Genomic DNA, 23729 nt, shown 5'->3' with positions numbered 1-23729 from the left:
CCCATCGTTATTTGAGATTACTTGAAGCTCCAGCCCCTCCACGACCCTCATGGGGATAAGTGGCACAGATGATGAAGGAATGAATCAACTTATTCATATCGATCTATTTTAATCTACCACCCCCAGCCACTCGGTCTTTTTGAAATGCTCAGGAATAGTCGACCAAACCTGGGATTTTTTTTCTCTTGTGAGTTGAAATTGGAAAAAAATTCTGATGCTAATCTCGATTCACTGTGATGCAGAAAACTCAATTTACTCTACCTTACTGCTCGGTCCCCACCATTTACTAAACAATCACTATTGACCTGACTTAAAACAAAAATCTTTCCTGGCGAAAATTGTCCAGTGCAGTAATTTGATGTTGGCATGTAAAAATTAGTATTAAAGAAATTGTCCTTCTTTCATGTCTCACATTTCGCTTCAACAGTACTTCTTTTGAAAACTTTTGTAAACTTTTCTCGGGGATCCAGTTACGTGTCTGTTGACTGACTGACTTTTGTGCTTCATTTCTCTTTAAGTGGTGTGAAACATGATAATGCTGATTGTTCAGCAAGAGTCTACCGCAGATACGACCCGCCCTATCTCTTTTTTAGTGATGATCACATGCTGATCATGATGTTGGACAGTACTTTTTGCATCTCTGTTCACACTTTCACTCAAGTCCCAATATGTCATTAAAAAAGTGTTCGACTCTTTTAATAGCAAACTATTAGTTTGTCAACATAACTCAATTAGTTTAAAGTTGAGTCAATATTTGCTGTTAGCACAATAACTAGAGACCACGCTGTTGTCAAACATGATAAATTAGCTCCTAAAGAGAGCAGCTTGAAATGATCATTGTGAAGGCTTTAGCCTCACCTGGGCTTGGTTTATGCTTGCCTATTTTACATGCTTTCATTGCAGGGACATTAGACTTTAAAAGAGGCCTGCAATCATTCGGACAGGTGCATAAATTCTCAAACTGACATTTGTTATAAATGAAACAGTGGAACAGAAAGAATGTTATTTTTAAAGGTGACCTTGGTGTTTAATAAAGAGTAGCATTTTATTGTGGTTCACAATTAAGTTGATGTGGAACTTATAGTTGAAAAATAAGGAGGCCATGTTTGAGCACAATTTAGTGCTACAGTGCCTCACAAACTAGAGGAGGTCCTTATTTTTCACACATTTCGAGCCTGATTTCTTATTTCTTATTTTAAGCATTAGACAGGGCACAGGCCACCAGCAAGAGATTTAAAAATAATAATAATAGGGCAACTGTTAACTTGCTTCACTTAAGAGGTGAGCAGCAGCAGTTTGAACTTGAACTTTTCACCTTTTAGAGGAAGGACAGGCCAGTCCAAAGGCATTGCTCTTGAATGAGAGGTTGTCTGTAAGAAATGTCATTCCTAAATTCTGATTCCGCAACCTGGTAAAATGCAACATGTTGTCTATTTGGAATAATTTGAAGTGATCACGTATCGGTCAATGTCGGGCGATTGCTCCCCTTATTAATCATTGGTTCTGCCCTTATCAAGCGGTAAAAAAAAACGTACAAATGCAACGCGGCACATATTTACTCACATAGAGCACACTTAAAAGTCTAAAATTTTCTCCAAAGTGGACTGGGTGCCCAATCAGTATGCACTAAATTCAAGATTCTGTAGATGTTGCTGTATGATGCTGACAGCTTGACTGTCTGGGTACATTGCTTGCTGACGCACTATATTTATATAGTGAAAAGGCGCAAGTGTAAAAGGGGAATGCTTGCGAGGTCGGTTTTACAAAATGTACTTAAAAAAAAAAACTTACAAAAGTTGTGACATGTCGTACACAATTTGAAATGATAAAAAAAACTGAAATATGCATAAGTTGACCGGTATGTTGATCATACAGTTATCGAAGACACTTTAATGGGGGCACATGAGTTTGACACCTTTTGGTTTATGTACTGTAAATGTCAAATATGTTCTGTTCAGTGGCATTGGATGTGGACGGTGACTTCTACGTCAGTGGCGGGGGTCTTGGTTCAAAGTTCAAGGTGGGGCGCATTACCTTCCACTGGGGCCGCTGCAACGCGTCTTCTGAGGGTTCCGAACACAGCCTGGATGGTGTCAAATATCCCCTGGAGGTGAGATAAGGGAACTGTTGGGACTGCGGAAGACTGATGATTTGCTTTTGTTTATTTTTTTTGTTTTTTGTTTTCTCTCAGATGCAGATTTATTGCTATGAGCCACGCCAGTTCGACTCTTTCCACCAAACTGTCAAAGCTGGGGGACGAATCACAGCTCTGGCAGTGCTTTTTGAGGTGCGTCCGTTGGAGTGTCTTAGGGTGTGCATTTGCAAATGTTTGAATTGTTGTGTATGGGTGTGTGAGATCACTTTTCTGGCCTAATGTGTTCAACACAATGATCACCATTGACATGCAAATGAGCATCTGCGCACACTCGGCCAAAGAATGAGTTCACGGGAGAAGTCGCTTGTGTGAGAACGTGTAAACTTTGAGCTCAGCAGATCGTCAGGTTACTTGTTGGACTTAACACAACAGTGAAACAAGATGCCGAAGGGCCAATGTCCATTGTTAGTACAAAGAGAGCTAACAAGCTCCATTTACACAAAGTAGTAAGAAAGCCGTAACATGTTCTTGTGACGGATTGACCCTGGCGGTCATGTGAACATGTCAGGCACTTTAGCTCCACCAGTGAACCAAAATAGGAACTACAGCAGTGTGTGTTCATTTTACAATTGTCTTTTTACCTGGGCTGCCTACTTATTTTGTGTGAAGAGAACAATTATGCTGTTTAATCCCACTGAAAAAAACAGAAAACAATATGTACAACAAGGTAACATATACCTTTTATAAATCGTATTAATGAGAAAAAACGAGAAAAAAGAAAGTTTTACACCACAATTCGCATCATTTAAATTGAATTTAGGAAATACTTTCATTGTGATGAAAAAATATTCCCATACAATTTCCATATGTACGTTTTTTTGTGACCTTGATGCTTCCAGCCATTGAATTGAATGATTTTATTGTCATTATAAAAGTATGAGATTTAAAACCTCACCACAAAGTGCACAATAACAACAACAGACAAACAGACAAATAAATAAACAAATCAATAATAACAATAACTAATAATCAAATGATCAATACACAAGTCATAAATAAATAAGTAGTCAACATGATAAGTAGTACTAATGTGGTGTTGACCATACTGTATTTGGAGAGCAACATTATTTTTCCTTTCAGTATGAATACTTCATTGCAATTCTTGTAGTGTGTTATATGGAATACTGTATCGGAGGAAGAGGAAAAATACAAGACCTTGTTTTGTCGACCAATTTCAGACAGAAATCCCCTAATGACTTAAAAATTCTGTATTTAATCCTCTAACCCTCCTAACCATTGAAAAGGTGACTTATTTTTTTTCTTTTTAGAAGGAGACTCGTTAGAACTTGCTCTTATTAACCGTTGTTGGATTTTTCTTTTTTTGGCATTATATTTTGTTGTAGCTTGTGCACTCACTGTGAGTTGAGGCAGGTTGAAGTGAGTCACAAACAGCTGGCGTCAATGAACGTCTGCTTTTGTTGGAGTTCAAAGGTTCCGTCGCTTTTTGTTCAGTGCGTCGGCGTGGCTCGGGGCTGCGTTGGCATGCTGCAGCCGGCAGAGGCCATGTAGGAACACTAGAATACAACAACAAGTAGCAGCCAACACACAGAAAAAAATATTTTTAAAAACTCACTTCATTGTTCACATTGATTTATTTTTCTGCGAGGCCCTTTGCAGACATTGGCGCTGGCAAGAACAATTTTAACTTACATCGAGTGAACAGTGTTGTATTTTCGCATTCCATTTTTTTAAAAGAATTTTTTATCAAAAAGAAAACAAAATAACTTCAAAAACGTGCAATATTTTGCCAAAGCCCAAGCAATGTAGAGAAAAAAACAGAAGGACGATATATTTTGGAGGTGTGTGTGTGTGTGTGTTGGAACTTGGTATAGGTAGAACCAAGGCAAAAACTACAAACCACAATAAATTCTGTGTATGTGAACCACAAATCTTGAGGAACCAATATGGAACCCACATGCATGTAAATAATGGGTTTATGATTACAAATAACCTTAAGCACAAGGCAGAAATTCTGTGAACCAAAGTAGAACATCTCAAAACAAGTATATATATAACCAATTTTGTCTATGTAAAAACCAAAATAATCAAACCACTATAAGCAAAAGACCAATGAACCAAATAAAATCTCCATTATACAAATACAACTTCAATAAAAATATACGGAATGAGAGCATTACTGAGCTCCAATAGAACCATTGTCGTAAGAACATAGAACCCAAAACATCAATGTGCAAAAATAAAACCTCAATTTTCCCAATTAAAACCCCTAAACCACTCAGAACAAAATATTTATGATCTAAATAGAACATCCATGATTAATTTTTTTGTCAAATCCACACATCCACATATGAATGAAAAGAAAACATGATTAACATGATAACTAGATATAGGATCAAACTAGGACCAACTGACTTTAAGTCACCCAAAATGCCCATAGAAAATTGTATGAATGTTTTCTTATTTGCATTATTTAACATTTGTATTGTGTTGACAGGCAAGCTTGGGGGAGGACAACTCAAACTTAACCACCATCATTGACGCCATCAACAGTGTCAGCAGATACGGTAGCTCGAGTCGCATTCTGAGTTGACCAAAAACATTATTCTCATTACCATTACTCTTGATGTTGTTGTTTAGGTAAGAGTGCGCAGGTTGCGCCCTTCTCGCCACGAGCACTTCTGCCTCACTCCACAGACAAGTACTTCATCTACAATGGCTCGCTGACCACGCCACCTTGTATCGAGACTGTGGAGTGGATCGTTTTTAAGAACAGTGTCTATATCTCACCTGACCAGGTGAGAGTTAATATGCTGAGAGGACTAGCTGTGAAAGAAGATCAAGATATAGAGAATTAGTTTTGTTGTTTTGTGCTAAATAGTGAACTGAATGCCTTTATTGTTATTATACAAGTATAATGAGATGTACAGCTTCACCATGAAGGGCACAAATAACAACAAACAAACTAATGAATAAATAATAAATATTAACAATAAATAAATATATAAATAAGTGATAAATAAGGAAGTGTAGTCATCATAAGTAGGGAAGTGCATAAATAACAAAAACACAAACAAATTAACTCACGGATGATCAATAAATAATAATAACTAATCCATAAAAGGGAACATATTATCAAAGCTTCAATGTAAATTAAGCCATATCTCACTCATAATGTAAATTGGCTTCACTTGGGCAATTTAATTTTGTTATTTGAAAGTTTTACTGGACTGATAAGAAAGTAGAATGACTGTTTTTACAATCTCGCAATCACAAATATATAATCACGACGCAAATAGGATAGCAGCATGATGACATGTATGAGACCATGTTTTTAATATAGCAATAAAACAACAATTAATATAATTACATTGATCTGAAATTGAGGAACATACAATTTCTAAACATATTGCAGGTGGCGTGCAGTATCGTTTATTTTTTTTTCAATAGCTCCACAAGCAGCATGTCTTGGCTGGTCGGCATTCCAGCTCAGGGCGGACTGGAAAGCTTTAAACAATTAACTTTGAGTGATATTTTTCCCAACCCCAACTTTACATCTTGGGAGGGGGAAAATAAACCTCAGCCTTACACAAAACTAGTAACTGTAACGAGTTTGTAATGTTTGTGTGTTGTGTGGTCATTTTCTAGCTGGAAGTGTTCTGTGAGGTGATGACCATGCAGCAGGCAGGGTACGTGATGCTGATGGACTACCTACAGAACAACTATCGAGAACAGCAGGGCAATTTCATGGGTCAGGTCTTCTCCTCCTACACCGGCACTGAGGAGCTCCTCACACCAGGTATACTTTGTCCCTCTCCCACCAAAACTCCTCCCAAACAGAACATTACAACCTCTGCAAAACAAGGGGAATGAATACATGTAGTGGAAATCGAAATGGCGCAGCCATTGAAACAAAATAGAGTAATGATGATCCAAACAGATAATCTCTGAGTAAAAACAACTATATAAAGAAACTTTAAAAAAAATAATTATAGTAGAACCATAAATAAAAGCAAACATTCTATGATACGAATAGAACATAAATTAACCTAGAATAACCCTTGAAATCTACAATGAAAACTTTATGTCCCAAATATGACCTGCTCTGACCCAAAATAGAATCTCCATGAGCCAAATAGAACCTACATAGCATAACAGAACCAGACCAAAACAGAACATAGCTGACCTAATTTGATCATCTATAAACCCAAATAAAACTTCCAATGAACCCAAACAGACCCTTTGATGACCCAAATGGAGTCCCACAAGCAATGAAAAGTAAGCGGAAGTTGCCAATTCCACCCGTGAAAATGTATTACTACTTCAGCTCAATATTTCATAATTAACTCCATTGATCCACATGACCCCCAAACACACACAATCAATTTCATTAGTGATACCAGCAGCTGAGTTTGTCAATACCAGTTGTGGAAAGTAATAAATACAATGCTTTGTTGCTGTTTAGATTTTTCTGTATTTTACTGGAGTATTTCCCTTACTTATGAATGTTTACCTTTAATTCCAACATTCAAAGATGGATATTTATGCTTTCAGTGGTTACTCAAGTGTTTTAGTTGAATCAGTACATGTACTGTGGCTTTTCTAGTCTTCTCTTTTGCACTAAAACAGTATTCTGGCCAACCTTTGTCAGTACTCCTAACCTTACAAAATTCAGTTGAAAAGGCCTAATGATAGTCAGTCCTGTATCACTCTTCCCTCTGCTGGTGGAAGCATAAGAGTGCCATAATTCTTACAGTGTGGATCATTGTATTTACAGTACTCAAATGACAGTACTACTTAAATGAACAAATATGATTAAGGATTATGGATGTCTCAGTGTGCAGCTCAGAGCCAGAGAACATGGAGGCGACGGCCTACAACCTGAGCAGCCTTCTGGTGACTTGGGAGAGGCCACGGGCAGTCTACGACTCCGCCATCGAGAAGTACTTGGTCAGCTATAAGATGGCTGACGCAGAGGATGCAGCACCCTCAAAGTACATGACAGACGGAGATCAGGATGTGGTAAGGTCCAGTTGGTGATACGAAGCAGCAACAAGTTTGCAATTTAGGGTTGAAGTCGTCGACTATATTGAGTATGGATGATCGATACTGATGTTTTGACTTCCGATCAAATCCTATTTTTCTCAAAATATGTTTTGCCCATGCCGAACCGATCCCCAGATATTTTAATTGGGGTTGCGGGAGGTGCTGCAGCCTATCACAGCCAACTATTGGTGAATTGGTGCCCAGCCAGCCAATCACAGAGCACAAGCATGCATCCCCACACTCCTACCGAGGGGCAATTTAACGTTTTACACGATGATCTGTTACTGTCATTATTTTATTTAGTGATGGAGTCCTACTCATTGGTTCTGCTTAGCGGTTTAATTTACAGCAGCTGTAAAGCAGTGAAGTGCTGTGAAGCAGTAGGGTTGAAAGGGATTACTGGTTTGGATCCGATCTAGGGACCAAATCCAATACTTTACTATACCACAAAAATAGTCATAGCGAGCACTAATACCGATACTCAGTATTCGATCGGGACAATACTTATGCAGTATATTGACTTGGAAATTATAGTAACTTTGTGGAGCATGGTAGCAAATTTGAACCATTATTGTGTGTGAAATTTATTGAGTATAAATCTTTTGCTTCTCACACCAGGGTGCCATCCTTGATGACATGGTGGCTAACTACAGCTACATGATCCAGGTGGTAGCGGTGTGTTCCAATGGGCTTTACGGACGCATCAGCGACGAACTGACTTTCACCATGCCCATCGAAGACCCCGGTAAGAACAAGCTTGGTGTAGTAGTTCTGGCAACATGAGATACAAACATACATGATTAACTAAATGGACAATTAAGAGAGGAAAAGACTGCCAAAATGAAACTCTTACATTAATTTGATATCTAAAACAGTGCTATTTTGACTTGTGAGTTGAATTAGTTTTTTTTGTGAAAAAGCTAGTAATTGCAAACAACAAATATATTTTGTTTTATTAATCTATTTCAAACTTCATAAAATTCCATAATGGGCTTCATATATGAATAAATTAATATATTTTTTAGCTGCTATATGCATACATAAGTTAAGAAAGCACTGTCCTTCCTGATGTGTTTTAATGCTCCTCAAAATTCATCATATATGTTAGATGCTCCTTGTTATATGTGATTGTTTTTATATCTTTTCATTCCTCTGCCCTCCTTTCAGTTCCTTTTCTGAACTTGTCTTCTTTTGTCTTTACAACTATTTTTTTGTTCTTCATCCACTTCACTCAAATTAGGACACCTTTTGTTGTTCTTGTCGCCATTGTTTTTCTTGTTTCTCTAAACCACTGTTGGCATTTAACTCATTGTGTAGTGAACAAATACTTTGTATTTATTCTATGTGGAATTAAAACTGACAGAAACATTATAAGGTACCTGATGGAAAGATGATTTCACATACCAGATCAGTACCTTGCAACATATTATTAGACACAAAACATTTAAATCTAATATTACCCATACTTTGCCATTTTGCTCTACTCATCACTTGGTCAACCTTTGTTTCACAGAATATGTTAGCAAGGTAAGAAAGCTTGTCTTTAATAAAAAAAATAATGTCTGAACAAATCTGAAATGAAAAATGTCTGAAATCCCAAGGTATTAAATTATTGATACTAAATGTTAAGTCAGTAAACAATGATAACAAAATGGGGGACCATATTATACACAAATCAAAAAGAAAATCAGCTTTACAGAGGTGTTTTTTGGATACTGAAAAATGGAATCAATTTTCAAAACCATCAATGCATTTTGGAGCAATCTTTTAATTATACATAATTGCCACTAAACAGTTTGGGCAGGTGTCAATTAAATATTATATACTAAAGGACATTTAAAGTGACAAACGAAAAATAGTATAAGAACGAACAGAGACTGTGACATTAACCAAAACACGACTAACACAACAAAACAGAACATTTTATATTCACAAAATTTCTCCAAAATGAGCAACAACAAAAAACTAGGGAAAAGGAAAGGCAATAGGAAGCTAATTGAAGGGTCCCAGTAGAATGAGTCAGACCATAAATGCATGAGCTCTGCCACCAATAGTAAATTTAGAGGTGCAGATTTTGCATCACGTGCTGATTAGATTTGACTCTCTCCACCATTGATTTTAAACACACCAGGTATTTTTTTAAATTTTATTTTGCACATCCAAATTCACTCTTTTCTCCATTGATAAATTTGTAAAACCTCACCTCATGCCTGATAAAGCAGTTTCATCCGCCACACGCAACAGGTAAGCACTAAGCTCCGCCCTCTTTTGCCTACTGTGTGCTTCCGCCGCATTTGCAGAGCACTCCTTTTTTCTGGGGTTTGCTATACATCCCTCCATAGTGTCAGGCGGTCAGCATAAAAACAAGTGACTAGCCCATCGAGGAGGGTGAAACAGAAAATGATTTATTACAAATGCACTCTTATCTTTCTCCCATGTTTGGGAAATCCTGGCATGATTATTTTCTTTTTAGCATGGAAATGGCTGAACTTTCCTTTCCCACTGTCCTGCAGTCAAGATGAGCTTATTTTCAAAAAACTGGGCCCATTAAAAAAAAAAAAAATCTATAGGTTTTTCAATCATACTGGTCATCATGGTAATCTGCAGAAGTGGGCTACTTGACCTTTTTTTCTTTTTCACTTTTAATCCAAAATCTGAAAAAAAAATGTAGAGCGAAAATGTTGATCTCTTTTGATTAAAGGTGAAAATGAAGTATCATTACCCACAAAGAGTCCAGTTGCCATAAGGCAACGGTTTGCAATTCATTTTTCACCCCATTACTTTATTTCTTCAAATGTTCTTCTTATCAGTTTGTCTTTCCCACCTGATCTGTCTTCAGTAGAAAAGAAATAACCTTTAAGTTGGATAGTATACATTTTTCGAGTAATACTAATTCAGTTCCAATATGTGCTCTTGTTACAGGAAATAGCCTGAACCCATATTCAAATGAATATGACTACGAGGTAAGAAATATTTCGTTCCCTTTGTGCAAATAAATCAATAGCAACAATATAAGAACAGACCAATAAGGGGAAGCACAAAAATAATTTGAAACATACTAATGTAAGCAAATGTTTACTTACCTTTCCACGATGTAATGTGATATTTTTGTTTTCTAGGAAGAGAACTACCCACCAGATCCATCTTTGAATGAGCCCATGCAAACAGAAGATTATGAACAAGCTCTGATTCCGACTGAATCACCTTTGACTTCGACCTTGGAAATACCTCACCATCCACCACAACATGGGGTCCGAGCCGCCAAGACAGAGTCGACTACCGTTGCCTCTACTACTTCACCGATTACTCCTTCCAGTCAGCTACCAGAAGTCACCACCAGGTTTTCCTCTAAAACAGCTTTGTACAAAAACCAAAGAGATAACGTCGGTGGCATTGCTCCAAAGTCCTTCAGTGAAGCAGGACTGAATATGACAACACCGATAGTAAGCAGTTCTTTGCCGAATAGTGGTGAACATGTACCCCAAAGTGGCATCACCACGCCGTCAATCATGAATAAGACCATGAACAGGCCAATGACCACAACCATGCAGGAGACTATGATCAAGGCCATGAACAGAACTACAGCAATGACCGCAAACACAACTGAAAAGAAGAGCATGGCCATACCAATGGATCATACCATGATCAAGCCAATGTCCAATATGAATGTTACGACTCCATCGATCCCAGACACAAATGCAAACAAGACTGAGACTTTGAATAACACAACTGCAATGCTCACAAACATGACTGTGTCAATGACACAAAACACCACGACTATGATTCCACCAATGGATATGAACGTGACCATGAATACTGCAACTGCAGTGACTCCAAAAACAAACACAACCACAAACAAGACCAAGACCACTCCTTTGAACTATCCAGAAAATATAAACAAGACCATAAACATGACCATTCCACTGAATAAAACCACAGCCTGGCCAACGACCAAGACCATGAACAAGACAACCACTAATACGACAATGATTCCGATTATAAATCAAACTTTATATAAGACCACCACAATGACTAGTTCAACAAACAGAACCTTAATCGTGAATAAAATCACGAACATGACCTCGCCAAACAACAAAACCATGAAAAGACCAACAATCAAGCCTTGGACCAATACCAAATCAGTGAATAAAACATCGGCCGTGAGTACAAAAGTGATTGCAACCACGACTTTGACCACACCAACAAAAAAAACAAAGACGAATATCATCTTATCAAATGCAACCTTCAAAAACAGTACAGCCACAACCAAGAATGTTACAACAAATCTCACACATAGCAACCAAATCATCAAGCCATCTTCAGTGCCCTCAAGTCCACATAAACCTAATTCCACAACTGAGGACACAAGCAGAATCCGTTATGATTATGGGGGAACGGTCCAGGGTGAACCCTCCCAGGAATCTCCGCCAAGAGGACCTACAACTCCCAGCATCCCTCACTTTTCAGCCACAAAGTCTTCGGTGTGGCAGGGTGGTGTTCTCTTGCAGACCACACCTCCGCTCTCAAAGGGTGAGCACCTCTCTGTCCTCCCAAATTTGTCTTCCCGCTCTTCCCTTCTGCTTGATGTTATGGACCCTGACCCTTTCCCTGTCCCCTCCACGCGCTTGCATGAGCTCCCCACTTACTCCGCCCTGGATTCTTCCCTGCTGCCTCAACAAATCCTTGCTTCTCACACGTCCTCTCGCCTTGCTCTCTCGTTCGCTAATGACTTGGTGTCTGTCTCGGGGGACTCATCCAAGGTGTCGGAATGGGGAGTGTCGCCACTTCAGGTTTCTCGGTCCCTCACCCCCACCTTGGGTTGTTCCGAGCAAATTGCCATCACCCTGCAGTCTCACCAAGATGCCGTTTCTCGCCCAACCATTTCTTTTGCTGACATAATTTTGGAATCGGTCTCTTCGAGTAGTCCCGCCGAGGTCATCGGGTGGGAAGAATCACTTTCCGATGTGTCATTGTCATTGAGCCCCACTTTGCGACCGTCAGTTCCCCTCTCTAGCGACTTCCCGCTTTCTGTCGCCACTCCGGCTCTGACGTCATCAAACTCCAATGAAGTCGAGCTTTTGGGCTATGCGATGGGAAGTACAGCGGATTCTTACCTGCCTGATGATAGTGTTGACGGCACCCTGGAGTCCATGTGCGGTTGCTCCATGGAGCCCTCGGCGTCCTGGCCCCATGCATCGCCTTACGTTACCCATGGCGCCGTCGCTTCAACCCCTGTTGTTGGTGTAAATCTCCTCGTGACTTCTTTGGGTATCCTTGAAAATTCTTTTTCTGTAGCAGCTTCTGGTGACCTAGTGGTTCTGCTCTCTCCCTCCTCATCAGTTTCCCACTTTTTGCCGGCCACTCATAGTGCGCCCCCACTTTCTGTTCCAGCCAGCACAACCGAGCCCGTGTTCTCGCCGCCATCTGGCTCCATGACACCCACCTCGGCCGAGGGCAGTAACAGCATCTCGGGCTCTGGTTCCCACATAGATCAGGAGTGGGACAAAGTCCAAGTGTCCGGCTCGGGTGAGAGCGTGATTCCTCATTCCAACGACGGGGTGTCCACCACTTTGGCATCTGGACAAACGCCCGAGGATGTGGACGACCGGTCCTCAGCATTCTATTTTGATAGCGAGAGTGGTAGTACCATAGGATCCGGGCTAGTAGGCGCCACCACGCCCAACACAACTGCAGTACTCTCACCTACGCCTTTAGAGGAAAGTGGCTCAGGTCACGCCGATAACCTGTACGACAATGACACTTCCTCGGACTTCAGCATTCCTGAGCAAACCCAGCAGGAATCGAAGAAAGAGGAGGAGCCAATGGCAGGTAACCACTCCCAAGCCGACGAGAGAAAGAGTCCTGTCAATTGACATGTTGCTGATAGTCGTCTGAGTATTCATTCTTGTGAAAGCCAACCCATTCTTGACTGACTTTCATTACTATCAGTCTTCTGTTTCTCTGAGAAAAACCCACTCTGAAGTAAAGAAGCATACAATAGAGCAGGTACATACATTGTTGCAGTCCGTGAAAAGAAGTTTTGCAGTATTCAGTTATTAAAGACAGGTGCACAAAAACATGTTATTAAGAAATTATACAATAACTATCCTGCAACACATCATTGCAAGTGATTTCAATTCAATTGCGAACTGCAAAAACTTCCAAAACCTAAACCCAAATATGTATTTTTTCGCTGCACTTATCATTAGCATCAATTATTAGTACTCAAAATGTTGGTGTGTCCACCATACATGGAATACAACACAGTAAACATTGTTCAACACCAATAGCTAGAAACAAAAAATAAATACATCAACAAAACCTGAAATCTAGTAATCACACGATTACATAAATAAAAACAATACAGATACAATGTATATATATTACCATAACGACCACATCATTTACTAATTCAGTCTTTATCTGAACCCCTTTGGTTGCCAGCCAAAAAAAAATTAAATATGAAATGAAGCTCTCCATATAAACCATCAGAGGGCAGCAAATCACTAAAAAAACTGAACGTTGTGTTCCAACCCTTGCCATCACATAAATAAGGCATACACTATTTTTCATTAGTGAGTTAACTATTTTATTACACGATGAAATACAATTACACATAAAAAAATTACCAGGCACAATATCACCTCCATTTCTTTTTTCCTGTTCATCAGCATCTCCTTTTTGGAATCAGTCTTGACATTCTTGATCTTCCTCATTCAAACTTGTTCTCTTGAAGTTATCACTTTTTCATCTTACTCATTTTCTACATTATCACTGTTGTGGGCCTACAGTTAAAAAGGACATCCCTTTTTTTTCTAAAAGCATTTGGACCAAAGATTTCCACCCTTAGAGGTAGGAAGGATCCAGGTGATGACAACACGGGCTCTACATGTTTAGTTTTTCTCTTGTATGGAATTAGCTTTTCTCTTTTAGAGTAACAATGTATTGTGTGTGTTTGTGCATTTTCTTGTACGTTTCTGCGTGCAGACGTGAGCAACAGCAGCCACGAGTCTCGTGTTGGCTCCATTAGGGACGGCGAGAGGAAGGCAGTGGTCCCACTGGCCATCATTTCCACGCTCACAGCACTAGGCCTTGTAGTTCTCATCGGCATTCTCATCTACTGGAGGTGAGTAATCCTTTAGTATCCCCTCCCCATCTGGAATTCCCTTTTGGTAAGAGTAGTCATATTGAGAGAGACATTTCCAGGATTATTCAATCATGTTTCATTATCTCTTACTTCTATTTCTTTCTCTCTGGACCCCAAAACGATTACTGATAGGCTGGAATTTGCTCAATAAACAACCACAAGGCACATTAAACAGTTCCAGCATAAAATGACACTCTGTTTTACTATTATGTGTCCAAGCATATGAACAGGAGAAGCTAAAAGATAAAAAAAATCATAAGAAAAGGATGTGTCAATCATTTTCACAGCCATAAATTGTCTTTGATAGGCACCATATTTGAAAATTCACTCCCAGAAAGCATGTTTTTATAGAAGAAACATTAAAAAAAAATCTCAAGAACCAGTCTAGGAATGAAGGTCATTTTGCCAGACTTCATATCTTTTAAAAGCAAAACTGTTCTTTAAACCTCCTCTGATTGCCAACAATCTTGAACCTTTTTTTTTTTCATTATGTATTTTTTCCAGCTAGAGAATATCGCCATCCAAATGACACGACACAAAGTATTTGGGGCTTACATTTTAAATTGACTTCCTTTCATATTACCTTTTGGAAATAAATGTTGCTTTTGGAAATCAATGTTACTGACAAATGTGCAATCTAAATCAGATTTGGCTTAAACTCTGCTTATGCGTGACACATTTCTAATCGCATAAGACTTGGGGAAACATCATTCTTAATGTTTCCAGATGTTAAACATAATTTTTAAGCCTGATGGATTGTGAGTGAAATGTTCATTTGAATAACATCCGAGGAAGAAAAGCCCTCATCAAGGGTAAAAAAATAAAAAAAATAAGAACATGTACCGCAAAGGGTAGCAGGGTGTAGATGGGATCAAGGAGACTTTATTTGCAGGGACATGATCTCAATCTTCTCCTAACAAATGTATTGTTGTTATTCTCCCATGCGTATTTGCATGTGTCCTAAGCAACAAAGACTCCTGTGTTGAATGAAACTGACTTTATAGTAGCACAAGGCTGGAAAATGTGAATTTCTAAAAAAACAACAACGTGTATGTATATGGGAAAATGTGTTCAATTCGGACAAAAATAATTTGCTTTTGATCCAATCTCATTCAACATGTATTCATTCATTCACTTATTTTCTGAACCAGTTACCTGCACAAAGTTCACGGGGGGTGCTGGAGCCCATCCCAATATGGGCACGAGGCAGTGGACTGTGTTGCGAGGGTTAGGGTTAAGGACCACCATTAACGCTCACTCTCATACCTAGGGGCAATTTAGTGTTCACCCAGCCTACCCTGCAATTTTTGGGGGATGTGGGAGGGAACTGGAATACCTAGAGAAAACCCACACAAGCTCAGGACAAACTTGCAAACTCCACACAGATATTTCACACATTTCTCATTCAAAGATATTAAATTCATTAAAGTAGGGGTAGCCTAAAAATGCATTGAAGAAAATATTGTTCTGGGTTAATCAAATAGTTGAAAAATGCATATATTTTACCTTGGAGTATTATATTCGTTCTCTTTCAAAAAATGAAAACAAAATCAAAATGTGTGGCCAGTCAAATAAGCAACTCGTGCAATCCAATCATGGCCGTCATGTCAAACATATTTTGTGCATTTTCCATCTCTCGCATCAACATGTTATTCATGTTTGTCATCTCCACAAGATGCGTTTCCATTCACTAATCATACATGGATTAATCACGCAGGACTGAGCGGGGTGGGTTTGGGTGAGGGTTAGAAAAGGACATTCTCCAGATTAGGCTGGCATAAAGATCATCCCGTGCTAATGCCTGTGTCGCGTTCGGTGCTCGTTTGCTTGATGCACTTCTATGATGGACGTTAAAGTTGAGAGGAAAATTAGCATCACGCTGAATGCAATTCAATTTGATCAGATAGAAATTACGTAGGCCCAATCTAAAATATCAACAGTGAATTTTACAAATTGTTTATTCATTGAACTGCTCATCCTCATTAGGGGTGCAGGAGTAATTGTAAGACAAAAATGTATTTTACTTTATATGCTTTGGACTCTCCCAAAAATGAAGTTTATATAGATTTCTGAAAAAGGCGTGACAAAGGTTGATAATTTTAGTCAATATCATGTATTAAGTCATAAATACAGAGTTTTTAAAAAAGGATATTTCTGGAGAACAAAAATATGGTATTCTAAAAAGTCCTATACTTAAAAAGTTTTATATTTAAAATGGGTTAAACATATATCTGAAAGCAGTTGCAGAGAATTAACATTTTTATCCACAGAAATATTCTGGAAAAAAGAGGATTTTTCATCATGATACTATATTATTAATATTTATTATAATAACAATAACAACAACAATAATGATGACAATGACAATAAGAATAATGATAGTAATGGTTATTATTATTAGTAGTAGTAATATTGGTATTATTAGTAGTAGTTGGAGTCATAGTAGTATACATAATTATGTAATTTGATTCAATCCCTGACTAAAAAGATCAAAATGAATAAATATTGGTCATTTTGGCATTTTAATCTGTGCTGAAGTTTAACATTGTGTTTTCCTTCCTCTAATCCGTGATGTCCATTTTTGGACAAGACGTGATTTTCTGTTGCGAGTTGATCCCATGGAGTCTTGTTGGGATTAAAGGCCAAAATTAACATCCTCTGCTTCTCCTACATTTGTCAAGGATTAGCAGATAAAATGAAGATGATGCCATGGGTTTTCTCAAAATCCAAAGGTCTCCTAGGAGACTACTTTTTTTCACAAGCTGAAGGCCATGCTGTTGTTCTTTTTTTTCTTGTGAACACTAATTTGAAGTCTTACTCCTCCATCATTTGTGAAGTGATTTTCTTTTCAATTTTTGCCCACAGGACGTGTTTCCAGACAGCACACTTTTATGTGGACGAAAGCTCCACTCCCTGTGTCACCGCCGTGCCCACTTTCATGCCAGGTAATTGTGTCACACACATCTCTAAAATAAGTGTCTTTCAAAAGATGTTTCACTTAATGTTTGCCTTCTAGATAAAAATGCAGCACTTCCTGTCAAAGACTTTGTCAAATATGTTGCGGAGCTACACCAAACCAGCGGATTCGAACCCAAGTTTGAGGTGTGTTTCCAGTTTGTCTTTTTTCTTTTCCCCCAGTGAAGTGTGTGTGTGTGTGTGTGTTTGTGTGTGTTTGTTTGTTTGTGTGTGTATGTTTTTGCATGATGTCTTGCTTTCATTCATTGTGTGTCATTTCAAAATAAAACATCAAAATGGAAATTAAAATGATTGACACCAGGCAGTAATGGGTAAATATGGGCTTTTGCAAATTGCCAAGGGTATTTCTGAAAAAATAACATTTGTTTGATAGTTACATTCTACGCCCCTTGAAATAAAATAGTGTTTTCTATGTTTTAATAATGTAATTAATAATATAATCAATTCAACATACAATAACTATATCATGGCTATAAAACTTTTACTCCAGCTCCAGCTGTGAGTCATACTAAAAACATGAATAATAACCTCATAGGATAGTTCCAAAAGACAAACTATATTTCAGTAAATGGGGCTCTTTCTGTTAAACTTGTTATATTACAAAGTTCAAAAATGTATATGATTTATTCATTCATCTTCTGTATATCTTTTTGTGAAGGGGTGATGGAGTCAATCCTATCTAAAAAGTGGCTTCCCCTTGAATCACAGGGACTAAAAAGATTCTCAACCCGTCACAATTCATGTTATCCCCTGGCTGTGTGGGTTTTCTCTGGGTACTCTCATTGCTTCTCGCATTCTAAAAACATTCATGGTAGGACCATGGAACACCCTAAATTGTCTTTAGGCAGGAGTGTTTCTGAAATGTGGGAGGAATGCCGGTGTACCACGAGAAAACCCACACAGGCACGGGAGACCATGCAAACTCCACACAGGAAGAGATTGAACCCCCTGTGAGGTGGAAGTGATCCAGAAAGTAATATATTTCGAATAAAAGTAAATAGAATAACAAGTCGTATTTGGAAAAAATATAATATATATGAAATATGACAAGTATAATTAAATATACAAGCTGTTAAGCAGTACAGCAAATTAACAAACATCTGCTTTCAGCAACAAAATCCACATTTTAATGATTTATTCTTTTTAAATCACCATTTTCCAGCTGTTAGGTTTGCTTTTGTTTATCTGGTTTCATTGTCGTCCTCATGTCAAATTTTATTGGGGTTCTGTGTTGTCATGGAAACGCTGTGGCTGCCCGCCCCTACTCGTCTCCCCCTCGTCTTCTTCCTCGTTGGCTAGCTGTTAAAGGAGAGTTATGAGGTAAGACAACCCCAAACCTGGTGATTGTTTGCACGGGTGCACGTTTTTCATTTTCTGTAACACTTATATTCACGAGATTGTGACCTTTGACCTTTGGAAGTGAGTGAGTTAGGGTTGAACTGAAAAAAAATCAAAGTTTTCTACATTTGTTTCAACATGTTGTCAGGTTTTGACTCCTCAGCTGATGGAGAAGCCTTATTTCGCTGACTATCTCCATTGAATGTTATAAAGTCGACATATAAATACATAGAAATATAGACTTGTGCAGGCCATGTTCAATGATATTTTCATCATTTGCTGCAGGCCATTTAAAACTTGGCAGCAGGCTGTAGTTGGCCCTGGGGCCGTAGTTTGGACACCTCTGCTTTAGAGTGTGAATGTCTGGTGACCAGTTCACCCAGACACAGACTGCGAACCTGAACAAGATATTTAGTCTTGAAAATGGATTTATGCAGGGAGAATGATGAATTATATTTACCTTAAACATAACAGTTGGTTCACATGTTTAATTTCCTGGTGTTAAATGTGCATTGTACTTCTTTTTGCATGCGTTGTAGGAGGCGCAGGCGTGTACAACAGATATGGTCATGACCTCGGAGACGTCCAGCCATCCGGACAACAAGAGCAAAAACCGATACAGCAACATCCACGCCTGTAAGTATAGTAGTTTTTTGTTGTTGTTGTTGTCATAAAACTTATGAAATTTAATTTTTAATGAAATAAATTAAAATTTGGACGATAGTAATAGCAAATATATTTTTCTATTCCAAATTGAAGTCTAAAAAAATGAATTAAATCGATTCTAACTTCTTTAATAAAATAAAAAATAGCATTCTATTGTTTTTCATGCATTTCCATCAAAACAATGAGCATTTTCCAATACAAAGTTCGAATGAAAAAAAGTCACAACAGACATTTTAGCAACCACCATCCCCGCTTTTGAGCCTGCCAGTTACCATAGTAACAAGAGCTTTTGTCCTTCACCGAGCAAATAAAATACTTGATTCTTTTTTATTTTTATTATCTGTGAAGGGTCCTCTGGTCGTCTCAAATCAAAAGTTGAGTGTCGCTCTCACGTCTTGTGGAGCCCAACTGCAAACAAAATCTCGCCATGTGAAGCGTTCATCCTTGGGCAAGATGACGTGTTGCGTTTTTTCGTTTTTTTACATTTCAGTCGATCACAGTCGAGTACGACTCTCGGCCGGAGCTGACAAGGACGGACGCAGTCGAGATTACATCAATGCCAACTTTGTGGACGTACGTAAAACACTTGCCCTTTTCCAACATTGTCTGCCATTTCTATGCATCCCAATGCTTTCACACTATCAAAGCTCCAGCCCACTTTTACTCAACTTAAAGACACAAAACTTTCAGCCGGGTTATTCGGTTTTACTTTTATTTTTCAGTCTTTTTAGATACATTGGTACCTCGAGATACAAGCTTAAATTGGTTGCGGGACTGAGCTCGTATGTCGATTTGCTCGTATGTCGATTTACTCGTAACTCAAATGAACATTTCACATAGAAATGAACTAAAAACATATTAATTCGTTCCAACACTCTGAAAAAAACACCAAAAATAGGATATTGGATTGGAAAAACATTTTTATTTATTCTAATTTGCCATCTATTAACAAAGTAACAAATAACTAGTGGTTTAATAATACTAAAATGTGTTTAATATTATTAAAATTAGACGGATTTTGCGGAGGGGAGAGAGAGACAGACTGAGAGAAAGAGGGAGGAGAGACTTTTTGCTCAGCAAATTAATCTAATCTAACCTTACACTAAACTTAATTCAAATTCTGTTTTAAATTTTGATACCTTTCTTCTCCCTGGTAGGCTCTATTTGCCCGAAATTTTACTCGTATCTCAAATTGCTCGCATGTCGGCGCACTCTTATGTCGAGATACCACTGTAAGGCAACAAGTTTGTATTGTAGAGTCAGTCAGTAATGAAGGGAGGTGCACAGATATGGAACAATCTTTCAATAATCAACCAGATCAGTTACCTTGCTAAAAAAGATCCATAAAGCATCATAGGTGATCATGACTAGCATTTGTTGGGTTTCCAAAGTGATCTTGTTGATGTTATTAGCATTGAAACACAAAAATTATAATTGCACAGTTTGAGAGAAGACCAAAAGAGCCAAGATTGAAATTTCTGAGCCATTTTGGTTCACTAAGTCAGTCATATAATCTTTGGGAAAAATTGGTTAAAAATGAGGAGTTTGATTTGGTTTGTCAGGGCTGCCTGTACCACAACCAAAATATGATGACGTTTTAAACCATTTTACTTTACGATCTTTGTATCTAAGGGCTTCAAGATGCATCGTGCATACATCGCGGCTCAGGGCCCGCTCAAGTCTAGCACAAATGACTTTTGGCAGATGATCTGGGAGCAAAATGTTGGCGTCATCGTGATGATCACCAACTTGCTGGAGAAAGGACGAGTGAGTGACAATAGATTAGGAATGGAATTATTACCACTTAAAATCCAGTCTGAATTTAATCCGAAAATGTTGGCAGTGTTTATGCCTTAGACCAGAGATGACCTTTTTTTCTATGTATTCATTTGGTAAATAGGCATTCATTTAATTAGGACACCAGTTTTAAACTGGTTTACATTACAAATAAAATATTTATTAAAAAAAAATACAAATGAAATGAAAAGAATAGTTCTAATCCCACCCAGGTTCTCATTCAAAATACACATAAATGTAACATTTTTGTAACTTTTTTCTCCATGTACAGACAAGCAAAAGCTTTTACAAGTTCTTCAAACTTTGCAACGATGCGAGCTCGCCATAAACCTTGAAATTTAAATTCAAAGAGTAGTTTTTCAACTATGTTATGGTTAAGAGTTCAGATGTACTTGAGACCTGAAAGTAAAGACCTTAAGTTAACACTTACCTAACTGATAATAAAAAAAATATATAAGCTATTAAAATGTTCTCGCAAATTACATTGCTGAAACACTTTATACATTTGAATAAAAATAATCTTTATCACAAACAAATGAACTTTTTAGATAAAAAGTATGACAAATTTTGGCATTTCTATCCATTTCTATGTGATCATGCATAATAAAATGATCCAGATCGATGTATTGTTACACTCAAAAAACTAAAACATGGACGATTCTGTTTTATAACACAGAGTGGGTGTTTTCTGACATTTTTTTCATTTTATTTTGTTAGAGAAAATGTGACCAGTACTGGCCAGACGACAACCACGAGGACTATGGTGATCTAGTTGTGACGCTCAAGAGTATTCAAGAGCTGGCACACTACACTCAACGAACCTTCACCATCACCAACCCACACATCAAAAAGGTCCGCCAAATAGAATCGCGCTTTTTAGCTTGGAGACAATGAATGTTTTCAAATCTAGTGTTTGATGGGTCGTTGTTTTTGCCGAGCCAGGGTTCTCAGAAAGGATGCAGCCTCCAGCGAGTAGTCACGCAATACCACTACACCCAGTGGCCTGATATGGGCGTGCCAGACCATGCCCTGCCACTCATCAGCTTCATACGCAAGTCTTCACAGGCCAGGACCTCAAACATGGGCCCGGTGGTAGTGCACTGCAGGTATTTTGCTCATTCTCTACTCTTAAACTACTACTTTATCCACCCAATATATAAAAAATGGTTGACAACTTTAAAACACTTTTTTTAATATATTGCATTTTGTTGCATGGATGTGGTCCAGTATTGCCAATAGAAATGGTATTTAGTAATTAAGGCAGATGGGTTATTGGATGGCTAAATGCTGTTTTTCAATTTTTAATACGTTTCAATGGTAATGGTTAATTTATGCTTGTATGGTGGGAACACATCAACAACCACTATCGTTCATTTTTATGGTGGAAAAAAATGTCATCCTAATAAATGTTATCATGACAGCCCTACTAGATAGTTCCTACATTTTTAATAACAACAAAATCAAATGAAAGTGATCAGGAAGTGAGGAATGAGTCACTGTTTCTGTATGCAGCGATTCAATTGATAATTTGTTATTAATTCTGTAAGCCCAAATCCTTGAATACATTTTTTGATCTGGAAGTTTATCAATTGTTTATGCAGCTAGAAGTTCCGTTAGTCAATAAGGTAATTGGTGAATTTCAAGATGATGCCACCCCAGTAGTTATATGGTTAATCTAAAGTTTTGATTTTTAATACAATGTGTCGCACATCACTGAATGCAATTCTTGTTTCTTGGGTGTGTTTAGCGCGGGTGTGGGTCGCACAGGCACCTACTTGGTGTTGGACAGCATGCTGAGGCAGATGAGGCTGGAGGACTCTGTGGATGTGGATGGGTTCCTCCAACATATTCGCACACAGAGGAACTACCTGGTCCAGACACAGGTCGCCATTGTTTCTCAATACATATGCCATGGTTGTCATTTTGTTATTGAATTGAATGCTTTTTCTGTCATTATACAAATATAATGAGATTTAAAGTAGCTTTTCACCTTGTGTATTACTGTCTCTTGTCTAGTCAAGCCAAATTTGTTTATATCACTAAACCAGGGTTCGGGAACCCCAAAATGTTGAAAGAGAACAGAAAGTTAGAAATGTAATGTTAATTCTACACATTCTTACAGCATTGCTATATGATAAGAATGTTTGTACTCCTACAGAAACCTTATTAAAACAAACATAATTCTTTCTCACATTTTCAAATATTTTTTAAAAAGCACCAGGGAGCCAAAGGGGTGACGCTAAAGAGCCGCATGCGGCTCCAAAGCCCATGTTTGCGACCTCGTCCCTAAACCAACAAATCACTTTGCCCCCAACACTAACTTTGGGGTTAAATGCACAAATAATAACTAATAACAAAATGCCATCTGCCTCAACTTTCAGGAACAGTACGTGTTCATCCATAATGCCTTAGTGGAGGCCATTATGTTTGGAGATACAGAGGTGGAGGCCTCGCAGCTTCATACGTATGTGGAGCGGCTGCTGACTCCGCTGCATAATGGCAATACGCCTCTACACGAACAGTTCAAGGTAAAGCAGCCTAAAACACAATATTGTTTGTTTTCAAGATACTTCATCTCAGTATTTTACAACAAAAATATGGAATGATGGGACTGGCATCTTGTAAAAAGTGGCACTGATAAATTGA

At 38.2% G+C, this 23729-nt stretch overlaps 1 protein-coding gene across 3 annotated transcripts in view; it reads left to right on the top strand.

Annotated features, from left to right (window-relative positions):
- Positions 1–23729, top strand: part of LOC144213367 (receptor-type tyrosine-protein phosphatase zeta-like) — a 48915-nt gene that overhangs the window by 16786 nt on the left and 8400 nt on the right. For 2 of the 3 annotated variants that reach the window (XM_077741804.1, XM_077741798.1), the window contains exons 4-24: positions 1959–2110; positions 2192–2287; positions 4611–4680; positions 4754–4911; positions 5762–5912; positions 6951–7135; positions 7778–7904; positions 10082–10122; positions 10279–11689; positions 12551–12988; positions 14147–14285; positions 17172–17251; positions 17323–17408; positions 18582–18602; positions 19160–19256; positions 19777–19859; positions 20919–21053; positions 21801–21935; positions 22026–22189; positions 22831–22966; positions 23465–23611. In XM_077741804.1, coding sequence (XP_077597930.1) covers positions 1959–2110; positions 2192–2287; positions 4611–4680; positions 4754–4911; positions 5762–5912; positions 6951–7135; positions 7778–7904; positions 10082–10122; positions 10279–11689; positions 12551–12988; positions 14147–14285; positions 17172–17251; positions 17323–17408; positions 18582–18602; positions 19160–19256; positions 19777–19859; positions 20919–21053; positions 21801–21935; positions 22026–22189; positions 22831–22966; positions 23465–23611 — 4052 coding nt within the window. The remainder of the gene's footprint in view (positions 1–1958; positions 2111–2191; positions 2288–4610; positions 4681–4753; positions 4912–5761; positions 5913–6950; positions 7136–7777; positions 7905–10081; positions 10123–10278; positions 11690–12550; positions 12989–14146; positions 14286–17171; positions 17252–17322; positions 17409–18581; positions 18603–19159; positions 19257–19776; positions 19860–20918; positions 21054–21800; positions 21936–22025; positions 22190–22830; positions 22967–23464; positions 23612–23729) is intronic. The other variant, XM_077741813.1, reaches the window with a different exon arrangement.

Source organism: Stigmatopora nigra, chromosome 2, assembly GCF_051989575.1.
Source record: "Stigmatopora nigra isolate UIUO_SnigA chromosome 2, RoL_Snig_1.1, whole genome shotgun sequence".
Classification (NCBI taxonomy): Eukaryota; Metazoa; Chordata; class Actinopteri; order Syngnathiformes; family Syngnathidae; genus Stigmatopora; species Stigmatopora nigra.
The sequence above is the reverse complement of the archived record's forward strand: the minus strand, read 5'-3'. Positions and strand labels throughout refer to the sequence as shown.